Source organism: Scatophagus argus, chromosome 9 (assembly GCF_020382885.2).
Source record: "Scatophagus argus isolate fScaArg1 chromosome 9, fScaArg1.pri, whole genome shotgun sequence".
Lineage (NCBI taxonomy): Eukaryota > Metazoa > Chordata > Actinopteri > Scatophagidae > Scatophagus > Scatophagus argus.
Genome location: NC_058501.1, coordinates 12,549,968 through 12,565,114, shown reverse-complemented (window position 1 = coordinate 12,565,114; position 15,147 = coordinate 12,549,968). Strand labels below are relative to the sequence as shown.

General features: G+C 39.5%; 1 protein-coding gene across 1 annotated transcript; it reads left to right on the top strand.

Annotated features, from left to right (window-relative positions):
• The first annotated feature begins 8,931 nt into the window (after positions 1–8,931).
• On the top strand, positions 8,932–14,219 carry LOC124064719 (chemerin-like receptor 1). Its single transcript, XM_046399405.1, has 2 exons — positions 8,932–9,883; positions 10,585–14,219. Exon 2 carries the CDS (start codon positions 10,596–10,598, stop codon positions 11,721–11,723), a length of 1,128 nt encoding a protein of 375 aa, XP_046255361.1. The 5' UTR covers positions 8,932–9,883; positions 10,585–10,595; the 3' UTR covers positions 11,724–14,219.
• The last annotated feature ends 928 nt before the right edge of the window (positions 14,220–15,147 follow it).

Sequence of the window (15,147 nt, the reverse complement as noted above, 5' to 3'; positions counted from 1 at the left end):
ATAGGAGTGATTTGTTACCTCATAGATTTTTATAGCCGATAGTTTATCCTTGTAGATTATTCCTGCCTTTAGTTTTTTGCCTCCTTTTGGAGTGGTCCTTAGTTGTTAGATATAGTTGTTTATTTTTTTTCTATTTTTCTTAGCCTTTTGATTTCTTCTCTTCGGAGATTGTTAAATTTCATAGCCGTGTGCCTTCGGGTTGAGAAGATGTGCCTCAGGTAATTTCATAGCTGTTTGTTTTGTCACTCTGTTAAGAGGAATTTCCCTCCTGCCTTATTTGACTGAAGTCAGCGGAAATAACCACCTGCTCTGCGTCTGAGTCCTGCCGGAGACTGAACCTGACCTCAAGTTATATAACAGAGTTGCTGACCCCCTGTGAGTTTTTAATTTTTTTTAAAATCATAAACCGTCATCATTTGTCTGTTTATATTTTGGTTATTGCATTCTATTCAGGTTAATGATTGTTAAGCACTTTGGAAACCTTTGAAAAGTGCTTCTATAACATCTCAAAGATTTACCTCTGAGTATCAACTGCAAAGACTTTGGGGAGGACTACACCTTATGTTTATTTAATTTGAACCCAGGTGAGGAGTTCTGTTGGGGTTCTATCCCCCATATCCAGCAGTAGTCTGAGACCTCAGATGAGATTACCTCACACCAGTACCTTTGGGGTATATGTTGCTTATGAGTCCCCATCTGCTGGGGAGTGTTTTCTGTGGGGTCAGGGCCTTGGATGAATTAAATGACTTACAATTGCTACCCTTACTGTACCCGCTCATCAACACGCACCCTCGACACTTCCCAGGAGAATACTGGCTGGTGCTGACTGGAAAAAGAAAGAAAGAAAGGAAGGAAAGAACACATTCTTTATTTCTTCTGATTCAGCCCTGCATTTAAATGTTGCTCTAAAAGCATCTTATATTTCCTGGAAAATCATGGAGAGATGAAAACTACTCTTTACCATAACTGTCAGTTTCATCACGAACTGTCCTCTGTGCGTTGGCAATACTGTGCATCTTAGGCTATTTCTATCAAAGAGCTTGAGGGGTGTCTTACTAAGATGTGTTATCTAACTACTGAGACGATCCAATACCGACAGCAGTGTTTTGTGACTTGAGCAACTGTGTAACAGTATTCGCACATATACAGTGTCCCCACGAATGTTTTCCCGTTTTCTTTCTGCTCTCAAGAACAGGAATACTTTACACTTTGAAATCTATACAAATTTGACAGTCTCATTAAATGGTATTCAGTAGTATTGGGTGACACCCTGGCCTGATTTTGTAGCTCACTACGTTGTAAACCAACCTTAAGTAGGGATATAGCAAAAGTGCTAGGTTGATGGCAAAGCACAGCTGGTTTTCAAAACTTGATTATGTGTAGACAGCGCTTTCTTTTTCCTTAATACAATCATTATTCAGAATGTCTTTTGGGTTTCTTTTTCCACCACCCTAAGGACCACACACCACCTGCACAATTAAATCCAAAGTGCTATCGGTCATAATTGCCAGACTGGATTGGAACATTCTTTCAAGGAAATTCCTAAATTTGGACACTGATGCACTCTCTTGATTGGTGGCAGAGATGCTGTTTTGGAGACTTTCCTCTCGTAGCTCTAGCTGCACAACATCTCCTTCCTTCACGTGCTGTAAGACTGGTTTCGACACATGGGCTCCAGAGCCTGAGACATCATTGTAGAACTCTGCATAACTGGCTTCAGGACAAATTATCTGGGCATTGGAGGTCTAAGGGATGAGCCCAACTGATAAAGAGTTATTATCTAATTGCACTCTTAGACATTCTCCAGGCTGCAGCAACTATTTTCAAGAATTCTTGTAGTGCCTCCTCACCCGGTAAACCCTGATGATGAGCTCTCTTCTACTTCTTTTTCCTGATGAGTGGCTTTCCCACTCATCAGGACGAAAAATCACATCGTCTTCATCATTGTCCTCCTCCTCCACTCCACTCTCCACTTCATTTGATTCATGCATGGCAATAGTGTAAGGCTGTCCAGTGGCAGGCAATCTTCATTGATGAATTCATCTTAAAAAAAAATACAAAAATTAAATAACAATAAACTATGCTTATATTAATAATGATTAAACTAAAGACAAATACTGCAATAACGATGATGATAAATTGAACCTTGTAATTAATCCATGTGACTTCTGAAAACCACAAACAACAATCACAAACAGCTCTGGGGACTGGAGAAAAACAGGTGCAGACGTCTGAATGAATTCACATGTGGAAGAAGGTATAGGGGATAATAGCAAAAACATGGAGAAAGCACACTTCTTAATACCCACCATCAGACAATCAGCTCTTTAATAGGGACACCAAAAATGTACTTTCTTACTTACCTACTTACTGCTATTTACCATTCCAGATGTCATGACCGGGGGAGCCATTCATCAAATTTTGAGTGAGTATATTTCATTCTTTTTTGACTGCACTTGTCTGTTCATATATACTATAGTGCTGTGCTGTAAGCTTATCAAATGTCAATTTTTGTACATATTGATGAGATGCTTGCTTGATGTTGTTTGGTTGCTTTTAATTCATCATGTCCAGTAAATATGTTGTCTTTTTTCACATAAATATTTTACATACGCCTATGTGTGGCATTGTAGTGAATCGTTTTATATCCCATTATTACATGATTACTCAGTCAATCAGCTTGTCAGTTATTTTCCTTAGTTTTTATTTTCCTTTTTACAGCTGTTTTCATGAAAAGGTCAAGGCTAAACAGCTGGTTTGATCTGACATTTTACTGGCTAATCATTGCTGAGGGATAAACAGCATTAGTCTGTGACCACATCAACAATTTGTGTTGTAAAGGACGCTGCAGAAGCAGAAGGACTCTTTTACCAAGCTACCACAACTTCTAAGTAGGTCATAAATATGGTTTGTGGAACTCTGTAGGATTCAAAACATAGACGTCTGCGTTGCCAAAATCAACATCCTATCCAAAACCATGTTTTCAAAAGGAAGTGCAGCATACAGTGAGATTCATAGAGATGAGAGCTATTTATTGTACATAAAATATGAATTCTCAGAAACCTCATTAGGTTTTGGCCGAGTAAATGTTGGGTGACTCACTGCTGTGCTTTGTGCCACACCCGAGCAACCAAAATCCACTCAAATCATCTGGGGTTGAGTATGATTGAGTATTCTCATATGTGCACCTGATGCTGTTTAATTTCCAGTTTGTGATCTTTCGCACAGAGGTTAAAAGGGGGCTGCTTGAAAATCCATTTACATTTAGAGTTTCACTTAAAGCACAAACTGCGCTTACATTAACATTCAGGCTGAGTCAATACATCATAGATCTCCAATTGTAACACCACAGTGTTGATGAGTTACAGCAATGAAAAAAAAAGTTACTAGATAGTGAACTGTCTGAGTACCACATTTGTAGCAGCACTCCATAATCAGTGATTACGGAGTGTGGTCACATGAGTGTGCAACATGTTTTATAGTTTCAACCCACAGGGAGCAGTGTAGCAGCGTTTCTTTACCCGTGGTGATTTACTGCTGGCTGACTGTAAATGTCAGGTTTGTTCCTCAACTGTTCTGTGTTCGACTGCAATATGTCTGCAGGTTCACTGTAAAGTGCTTCTGAGTCAGAGCTTGTGGAGCCAAACGCTGTGACAGAATGGGAGGCAGCAACTCTGTTACACTGTACACTACACTCTTTGATACTATCTGTTTTGATTTACTGTCGCCCTCACCAAAACTATAAATTACAGTTCTGAGTACCGTGGCTTCTCAAATACACATACAGATGACACACTAGTTCAGACTGTGGAGAAAACACCTGTCCACCAGTTTGCTGTAATGGAAAGTCTGCACAAGGACATGCAGAGAAATGCTATTGCACTTCTCTTCACACCTTCACACTTTCTGCAGCATATTAGCAGACATGCATAAACCACAATGTGCACACAGCTCACTGTATACTTTTATTTTGTTGCTCGGAAGGTGTTTTAGATCCAGGAGATGTACAGTGTAGACTAAAAAATTTCAAATAAATACTCTTTTTCAGCAGCTTCAGTGGGGGTAAAAACAATTTGAAGTGCGGATACTGACAATTCTGTCATTTATTTATGTGGGGTTTTTTTCCTCATAGGCTCCTATGAAATTCTGAGGAATTTCTCCCTACATTTAATCTCACTGAGGCAACAGTGCATTTTCTATAAAACCGTGTAACTATGATTATATTTTCTTACAACAGGTTTGTTACAGGACCATACTGGATATGGCATGTGTTCTGCCCTCATGTGAACCACAAAGAGACATTCCTCCTAGTGGATGTTGAGTAAGACTTGGTATGTGGGTGTAGCAGATGTGGTTAAAGATGCCCTGGACCAGAGTAAAATTATGATTTTGCAAATGTGCAGTTTTTCCACATCCACAGTGCAGAGCAAAAGAATAAAAGCAGAACTAGCGTTAACTAGTGTTCATATTTTCATATTTTACATTGCTCAACCTTGATGTAAAAATCATAGTCCTAACACAGACTACATGACTAAACCTAACGTGTTCAGAAAATGTGACACAGTCAGTGATTTCAGTTTCCTGCGTGTTACCTGTGACAGTTTTTTCTCCCTTTATTTAAGTTCCTTTAAATCAAATAAACTAGCTTAGTTAACAGCACGTAATTTTCTCTCACGTCATCTTTTAAAGGCCTGTACACCTTTGAGAAACATATAAACAACTTGAATAAGCTGCAAAAGCAGAACTTAGTATGACGGTATCATTTTACAATCCTGTTGCAACAGCTTGGAAAATCGACTCTTTTTCCTCTGTATCACTGGTTTGGGTAAGAGAAATCAGCATTTAGCACTCTTACTGTTTCAACATTGCAAAAGTCAATGCTGAGTCAATGTTTCAGAATGGAGAGGTACTGAGAGGTACCAGGCTCCGTTACTCATGTATGAGCACAGGTGTTTATTAAATCAGACAGGAAAACATTTAAATGTGAGGGTACATTTGACCAAACCCTATGATTATACACTTAAGGTTAAAATATAATGCATTCCCATCCAGCACAGGCAAGTTCTGCCCCCCCTGCCTCATCACTGTCTGGAACGCACACCGTCTGGCTCATTCCTTTTGCAACCTGCCTATCAGAGCTTGTATTCTTTGATTACAAACAAGTGCAACAACTTGGCACACTGAGAAACCCACTTTGTGTAAAAGATAAAAATCAGGTCGTACACACGTTCACTGTTGTGATCATGTGTTTATTCACTTTGTGTTTAGATTTCACTAGACCTGTGCCATACTGATACATTTTCATTAAGTTTTCAGTGTTAAACAGGTTACAGGGCATTTCAGTAGGCATTTACTAGAGAAAACTAAATTACCAAAACTGTTAAATGTGCAGCCGATGCAAAGAGTTCCTCAACTAATTGTTCAGAAACATCTTTGATAGTCTCACATATGACACACAGATGCCTGCTCAATTGCACATTTAGGATGTGACCAGATGAATCATGGAAGAAGCTAAACTGCAGTCTCTGAAAACTAAGTAATAACCAATGAAACGGCAGCATTTGCCCCCCCAACCCTTAGTGTATAATATATGGAGAGAATCATTACTGCCATTGATTTCACCATTTGGTGTTCTTATTTAACAGCGGCAGTTCCTCTAATCAGATTCCACGGTACCTCAAAATACCGTGGGACAGACAGAAAGAGCCCTGTTTCAAAGAACTGTATGACTTATGCATTGCCAGGCTTGTTTGCTGTCTGACAGCGCCCAGCTGATTATTCGTATCCCTTAGGTCTGCTGAGGGGGACCAGACCTTGTGGTTGAAAGCAGGAACGAATGTAAGGAAGTGGTTTAGGTTATTGAGGTTCAGCTTTTTTTTCCCCTTGTGTGTGGCATGGTTCATGGAAAAAAACTGTCACTGAGCAATAGGGACTAAAGACATTGGCACTGTTTTTGACTTGAAAAACAAAATTCCTGACCTTGCTACCCCAGAGAGACAAGGGTTTGATTTCCAGTCAGCACCGCAACAAGATCAACAAACCTTAGAGGTTTCGGGACGTAGCAGATTCCCACTATTTATGTCTTTGTGACAGTGCTACTGGAGTCTAGAAGTTTCAACACAACAGTTAGTATACCACCATTTCACAAAAGGATTTAGAAATGCTGTGAGCTCAGTGTTTTGCACTCAGCAGCAGCGAAAAATACTGGGTGTATAACAGTGGTGCTGAGAGATGGAGTACGTCATTAGTACTTCACTGTCCCAAACACAGACTTACATACTTACATACATTTAAGCTGTGCCTTTCAGGTTGCTTCTCAACCCTCGCAGCTGTTTCAGTGAATAATAAACCCCAAAGTCCAACTGCATATGTCACCCTCTGCTAAAACCAAAGTCCCTTTAAACCTCCACTAGTTGTTCTACACACCCAAATTGGTATTTGTGTGGCACAAACATAATTGCACGTTTGGTTGGTAAATCAAGAACTCTGGCAAGCCCTGGGCTCTGAAGGCTTCCCTCAAACTATAGCCTTGGAATAGCTATTAATATCCCCTACAGACACCAGCAAAATGCTCTGCCTTTAAGTTCTCTTACAAAACTATACAGCAAAAAAATTCAAAAAGGAGCACATTTTATCTTAGAAAAATGAAAAGTGGGGAGGTATTCCTTAACAGGACCAACTTAAGCAAAGTAACCATACCGTCTAGACTAGCTAAAACAGTCCAATCATTTTGTGTTATAAATGGAGCTGTTCATTGTAGATTCAAGCGAGCGATGAAATGAACTGGGTCAGCTTATTTTAAAACCGGTTCCTGTACTTATAATGAATTGTTTTTGGACTTGGTGTAAAATATCTCTCAGTGGGGATTCAAATGCTGAATATTTATGTATCCAGAAAAAAAGATGGCAATGATAACAGAGACATGAGTCCTCCTACACACTCAAATAAGGGTGTTGCTCTGAACTCATGCAGAGGCTGAGAGTATGTACAGAGACATATATCGTCTCTCTCTCTTTTCACTCGCTCTCTTTCTTTCTCTCTCATTCTTTACTTCCTCCCCCTCACATCTGGACTACTGGCAGGCCACAGTTCCTGTTTGGTGGTACATTAGCAGGGGACTCAGTTTTAAGGTTGGGCAGGTTTTGGAAGCGAACTGTGTGAATCTGATTAGTTAAGGATTTTGAGCCTCATTGTTTTTCACTGTGTGAACAACTACAGGGGTTAAGATCCTCAAAGACCCAAAGTTGTTTTAGCTTTTAAAGCCACAACCTCAGATATTTATAAGCCAGTGTAAATACTTGTTATTCAAAGGAAAAATACAGTTTTGGTGCTTCTTGCCAGTGTGAAAGATGTAATATGTAACATTTTCAGATTAATATGGCTAAAAACAGCTAGATTTTATATCAATGATCAAACCAAGAGAAATCTGTAGCTTTACTGAAGGTAACAGTGTGTTTCATTTGGCCGCCTGTTGCTATAACTTATGGGAGAGTGAGCAGGTGAACGTAACTAAACGTAACATGAATGAAAGTGTAAAACATTACTAAATATGACCGTTTCTGCCTTGGTCTCACGGATAGACTTTCGTTGTTGATGGTGGTTGTTTAACAATGAAGAAAAAACGGCAGAAATTATATACTGTGCATTTAAATTCAACTTCCAATACAGGTTGAGGCAACAACTTCATTATCTATGATATTCAAAGGAGTACTGCCAATTGACTATTATTTATTAAAATATGACAAATGGGTTGTTTTCAACCCTCCTGAGAGATTCTGCTCAAGAGCTTTTCAACATGTTGCTGAACCTTGCTTATCGAGGTACTGTCAAAGTGAGGCACAACAAAGAAATTGTACAGCGGTGTTCACGCACCAGCCTCAGTGTTTTTACACTTGAAATGCAAAGAAACACTGATAACTGGAAATATTTTGTAGTTTTCCACAGAGAATTCTACAAAAGCACCATGTCATAAAGATGTATAAATGTGTGGGTAGTGAGGCAGCAACACCAGGCGTAAAGAGGAACCATGTGGGAGGAAATATGACCATGAAGTCAAACTCAGTTGAAATCTTTTTTCCCACAGAAAGGTAGGGCTAATCTCTGAGGACATGAGAATGATTTTCAGTTTCTCTAGCCAACACTTGCCCTTGTCCATACCCCCATCTTGCTCTTCTTATTGTATTTTCCCTTCCAGTTCTGCTCTGTTTTTCATTTAAACAAAAAACTGTTAACTTCCTAAACTTTCAGCATGTCAGGAAGTTTCATTACTTCTTCTATTTTTGCCCTGTTTTTTACTCTACTTATGACACTAATCTGTAGGTCCATGTAATTGCGAGGTCTGGAAATAGATTTCAGCTCCAGTTTTCAGGACACTGTGAACCTGACTGGGATATATACAAAGTACAGCAGCAGCAGGGCCGTGCCAGGCAGGTTTAAAAGTTAAAATTGCTGGGAATTACAGGTTAGATTTGCTTTAGGGTGTGTGTATAAATTTTCTTTTGTTTTAAGCTTGCATTCTGGTCTGCGGTTGTTTGCCAGGCTTGTTCTGTAGTAGATTCCTACATCTTTTGGCATACACTGTAAATGTACAATGTTTTGGTAATGCCTGGTTCAGTGTAACGAGTATTCCCCCAGTGACCAAAAACATCCCATTCTTATCCAAAGAAGTTCCTTTTTGAACTTTTTTTTGTTTCAATTATCTACAGAAAATGACAAAGCTGCAAATACAAAAGCACTCTGCATACTTAGTATTTAAGTATCTTATAGCAGCGTGTTTGTTTGCAAATTGTTTCACCAACTTGTTTCATAATTCATGAGTATACTTCTTGAATACTGCACTTCAGAAATAAATGAGAATAAGAGTGCAAAGAGCTTTCTGATGCTTTAACGAAGGATAACTCAGAACTGTTAAACTGTCTTGCTACTGATGCAAAATAAATTCCAATATACAACACAAAAAGGTATATATTTTATCCCAAATCTCTTTGGTTTTGCAGGTTTGATTCTACAGAGGCGGTTATGTGTCCAGTTTCAGATGGACAGTGGCACAGAGGGAGTAGCCTGCTATTTTATAAAACAGCGAGGCAACCCTAAATTATTGACAGATGCTGCTGTGACTTTCTTATAGGTTGTGGTGAGTGAAGAGATGAAACATTAAAAATATGCAACCTACACGTTCAAATGTCAGTTTGGACAGTCAGCACAGAGCTATTACACTTAACCTCAGGCAAACATGAGCTTAAGCCACAAAGAGAAAAACACATTACGCAGCGGGATCACTGGCGTACATGAGAAGTCACGACTACACTCTTTCTCAGGTAGTCATCTACAGCAACCCACAATTTATGCATTTATTCATTTGGTTACTCGGTGTTTTCACTTGCGGAGTTTCCAGAGGGACACAGGCTCTATCAGGGAACATTTGAAGAAGACGTGTCATGGCAAGTCTTTTTCTGTTTGTGTGTGTCAGACTGGCAGACAGATTAGCAGCAGCACAGCACACTTCCACATAACTACTGAGGCAGCATGAAGCACTTTGTCAGTGCAGGGGTTAAACTGAATTATACCCACATACACTTCATCCTCAGACAGTATGCACTCATGTAAGCCATCTCTCAATGAAGCTGAAATTCTTCCAGAACTTTTCCTTTTTTTTTTTCTCGAGCAGCCACGCACGAACAGCCTTTGTATTACATGGTACAAGAACCTTGATGGTCCTCAAAGGGGGAGAGAGCATGCAGCCTGAAATCCCGCCTCAATGTGGGCGATGACGTCACATATTTAAGGAGTCAGGGATCGGCTGTCCTCCATTCAGATGAGTCAAACTTGACCGGTGGACTTTTCCAGCTGATACATCCTCATCGAACTGGCTCTTTGATAAAAGGTACTGTACCTTAATTATCCTCAGAAAGCTTAGCTCGGTATTACACCCACAGTGAAGAAGATAGAAACCATAAAAGCATCTAATGTGGGACGTAAGAGTGTGTAATTCGTCGGGTTCGTGTCGGAGAGCTTCTTATGCAGACGGAGGTCTAAATGAACAATTAACAGAGCAGACGCAACTATTAATTAAGCCAGGCCTAGATAGGCCGACAGCGAGTGGGACAGATTACTTTGATTTCTTTGACTGACTTTAACTTTGCAAAAAAAAAAGTTTTTTTCTCATCACAGTCTGTCCTCGTTTTGTACTTGCCTGGTGTGATTTTCATTCAGTGGGAAATGTGTGCTTGCGCATGTTGTGCAGGGCTTACAGTATAGACATTTTTTGTAAGCATGTAACTACCTTAGAAATCTTGTCAGTTTTCTTTACATTTTCCTAAACATTTGTACACTGTGGTGCACTATACGGTTGTGTAGTGGTTTACTGCGACTGCTGCCTCACAGTTCAGACCATGTTCATAACAGCAGCATCTTCTTTGCCTTTTTGTGGAACTGACTCAAGTGAGGCTAAGATTGAATTCAGAGATCTTAACTTCGAAATAAAAAAACCCCAAATGTAATACATTATTGACTTTTAGGTCAAATAGGAAAAGGTTAACATTTAGACTTTTTCATTTATTTATTTTATTTATTTATTTATTTTAGGTCTCCCGACGATGATGGAGCTAATGACAGCTTCCCCTTTCTATTACGTCAATGCATCAGATGCAACTGTCAACGGCACTGGAAATGACAATGACAGTGAGTACGTCCACACTGAGCTGAGGCAGTATCTCAACACCATGTCTCTCATTGTTTACTCCCTGGCCTTCTTTCTTGGTGTGCTTGGGAATGGAGTGGTTATCTGGGTGACCGGGTTCAAGATGAAGAAAACAGTTAACACCGTTTGGTTCCTCAACCTTGCTGTGGCCGACTTCCTCTTCACCGCGTTCCTGCCGCTGAGTGTGACATACACAGCTATGGATTTCCACTGGCCTTTTGGCAAGTTCATGTGCAAACTGAACAGCACTATAAGCTTTCTGAACATGTTTGCCAGCGTCTACATTCTGATGGTGATCAGTGTGGACAGATGTGTTTCCGTGGTGTGGCCCGTCTGGGCCCAGAACCACAGAAGTGTACACAAGGCATCTAGTGTGAGTGTGTGTGTTTGGGTACTGGCTCTGATTCTCAGTGCTCCATTCTTTGTCTTCAGGGACACTGGACCATCGTATGACAATGTTGAAATCATCAACTGCTTCAACAACTTTGCTTTTTCTGATGATTATGAAACACCATCAGTGAATCGGCTGCGACAGTTTCGTCATCAGGCCATTACCATCACCCGCTTCCTGCTGGGATTTGTTGTCCCCTTCACTGTCATTGTCTCCTGTTATGCTGTAATAATCCATCGTCTCAGGAGAAACCGCACCCTGGCCAGCCAGTCCAGTCGTCCCTTTAAGATCATTGCTGCTGTTATCACCACGTTTTTCCTGTGCTGGGCTCCATATCACATCATGGCTCTAATTGAGTTGGTGAATCATATGGCTACTCATTCAAGTGAAATATTAGACCATGTCATCACTATCGGAGTCCCTATATCAACCAGCCTGGCCTTTCTCAACAGTTGCCTGAACCCACTGCTGTATGTGTTCATGGGCCAAGATTTCAAGGATAAAGTCCGCAAATCCATCCTGAACGTGCTGGAGACTGCCTTCCAGGAGGAGGTTTCTCGCTCTTATACCTACACAAACTCAATGGTCACCAGTCGGAGCAAAGAGAAGTCTGTTTCTGATGCTGAGGTTTAAGCTTGTCCGTGACATGGATCATTAAGTACTGGAACTGTGCATTGGAAATGTAACTGTATATAACAAAAACCTCTTTGTTAACTTTTGTTGTCTTACTTTCAAGATTATCTGCATACATGATCTCAGACTGAAAGATTTCACCTGATACAGTTTAATGATACAGATTAATATGAGTTTAATGAGTGGAGAAAAGAGCTGTGCGCCTTAACTTCACCTGCAGTCCTTACAATATGTTAGGGCGCACAGATGGTGACACTGTACAATAAGCTGTAGGTCCACATGTGATGCTTATGCAGGATAAAGCATTTTGAAATGGTGGAAAGTCGAAATGTTTTCTTTTTTACAAGGGGACAAAAGAAAGAATACAGAAACCCAGACTGAATGACCCATTGACCCAGTGGCTTCATTTATCTTTGAAGTAACAATAGTGCTTCTTCACTATGCAGTCCTGTTGTGAGCTGTACTGAGTGGATATGTAACATACCATTAATTTTGACAAGAGAAACTGCTCATCAGACTGTTACATCAGTTTATGGTGGAATTTGTGCAACATAAGATTTGGTTGACAAATGTGACTGACACATATACAGTCCAGCTTTTGCCTATGTCTGTCTGTATGTGGCAGCATAGAATACAAAGAAACTGCACAAAGTCCCCGTTGTTTATTAGTTCTAATTATTCAACGCTAGTAAGTGTAGTTTGACAAAAGGCACCCACCTTTCTTGCCACAGAATAGACAGCTGTGCTAGGATGGAAACTGATGTATGGAAGGTTTAACTGAATAAATAATCTGCAATGTGAAATAGTGTTGCTGAACCACTGCACGAACAGCCTTATGGTAAGTTGATTTCCCAACTTCCCCTTCACACCCAACTTAATCCAGCGACTGATCCACAGGACCACAAAGTCCATCTCTGGCTACATATAAATTGAAAGTGAAGTGGTCATTTACACTAGGCTTGGTGTAACTCATTTAGTCTATATAGTAATGTGTTTGTAAGTTAATCACTGTATAAAGTGTATTTCTAGCTGACTTTTGACTGCTACATGTTTACTGCATGCTACGTGTTACTCACATTTGTTATTCAGAACAAGGACAGGCTAATGTAAGCAAAATAAATATGATAGTGACAATGAGATTATTATGCTAAAGAAGCAGGTGCATAGTATAAGCTACTTGGCTTCATTTGATGTTTTGATTAATGTGTGTGTGTATGTGTGTGTGGGGGATTCAATGAGAATTCAATGTATGATTTCTCTCCCTGTTTTCCTGTTTATTTCAGATCTAACATTAAAAAGTGTTTTCATATCAACTGATCTGCAATTTTTCTCAGTTCTTTCCTCAATTAATCATACAGCCTATAAAGAAAGTGAAAATTGTCCTTTCCAAGGTGATATCTTCAGGTGTCCCAACAATATCCCATTTTCCATTTTACAAAAAATCGACATATTCGCATTTTCAAAACTAGAACCAGTCAAGATCAATCACTAATCAAGCTTTCTCTGGATTAATTTTCTGTCGATGGCCTAATCCAACTGAAACACTTCAGATACACATTTATTCTGTGTACTATAGGTGACGTAACATGAACACGAACTCTCTATAAAGGTTTTTATTCTAATGTAAACAATGTAAATGATAATTTAATTCCTTGTTGTTGATGTTGTTGATGTTGATGTTGTTGATAGTGTTGTTGGTCAGTCATCGTGGCCAACTCTACTGAGAGTTAATAATTGCTGATAATGATGATGACTGTTATGGTGATTATTAGTTCCAATGTTAAAATGTTATTGACTGTTTTTCCACTTTATCTGGTATATCTGTAGATATGTGTATCTACATATCAGATAGGCCACACAACTTACTGAATTTAATCCCTGATAACAATTTGTTACTAACAAGTCACAAGATGAACACATACTATTCTACTGTAAATTGTTTTCTTTATTACAGACTTTGGCCAGTAGAGAAAGCTGTTTTCCATGTCAGGAGCTTCTCAGCTGAGGGTGTTCAATGTCATTTAAATGTGTGTTGTGATGACCCTGAAGAAGATCTCAAGTTGAAACACATTGGCCTCATGATTAAGTTGTTTTTTATGCTTAAGTGTTGCCTGAGTTTTTGACCTCGTCAGATGTTTCTCTTCACCCTGAACCCTGGAAGTAGATGAAGTTGTGCCAGAAATCCCAACTCTGCTTTTCACATCAAAGACATCACACTTCAGAGGGGAAATAAAACAAACCACTGGAGCACACACTGATCTGCAGCCTTTAATGATTCAAACAGTACTACAAGTCTGTTTGCGCTATTAATGGCTACAAATCATTCAGCACATTCCAGACCTTTTAAGTGTATTTCTGTCAACTCAGGAAGTGGGTAAAACATCAGTCATTTGTTATGTGTAAATGTTATAAGGAAGCTTATTTTTGTGCCAAAGTCAGTTATTATCAGTAGCTTTAACATTATGTCTTTATTGTAATAAAATTATTTGGATAATATTTATGATATCTGTGGATTTTATTTGTGAAACAGCTTGGACATTAATATCAATTTATGACAACTTTGTTTCACATTTTCATCACACACTACATGAAGAAAACATACATGAAAATATGTGGGTCTGTCTGTGTCTCCACACAACATCATTTTAATGAGGTAAGTAAACTATCATTATCAGTTTTAATCTGCTGACATGATCTTCAGTTCACATTTGTGGACTAAAACTAGACTGGTGAAACAACAGAGAGCAGTCATGTTGGGCTGTGAAAGGATTGTGTGAACGCTTCAGTAAAGGCAAACTTGCAAAAGCAGATGCAGTTGCTAAATAGCTCCAAAAATTGTGAAACAGTCCTCTTTTTAATGCTTAAAATTACCTTGTTAAAGAATGTGATGTGTAAGCTCCTCTTCCGTGTATGAACTGTATGTTATTTGATGTGTTTGATAAGTGAAGTGATGCCGTTAGTGGAAACTTTGTGTGTTTGCTCAAACTTCTTGCTTAACTTAACTTATCAGTAAACGCTGACCGCAATCGCATGACAGGTGTCTGTGATGGGTGTACGCAGAAGAGGATGCTGACGAGGAGGCACATACAAAACAATTTCTGCAACTGATTGAGGCAATGTGTCAGAAAACGACTCAGTCTCACTTCAAAAATCTTCTATACTTGCAGGAGATGGATATGCAAAGGCAGAAAATGTGTGCAGATTCAAGTGGACAGTGACAAGCAGGAAGTTGCCTGGCGCTTTATGAAAAGTGTTTCGCAACCGGAGGTTATTGATCAATGCTGCTGCTGCTGCTGCTGCTGCTTGGTTGTAACATCTTGCGGTGTGAAGAGAAGAGACATTAAAATATGGAACCGACATGATGGTGATCCAGTAATACTGACAAAGTTTTAGGTCTAAGTGCTCCTCCAGAGAATATAAAACA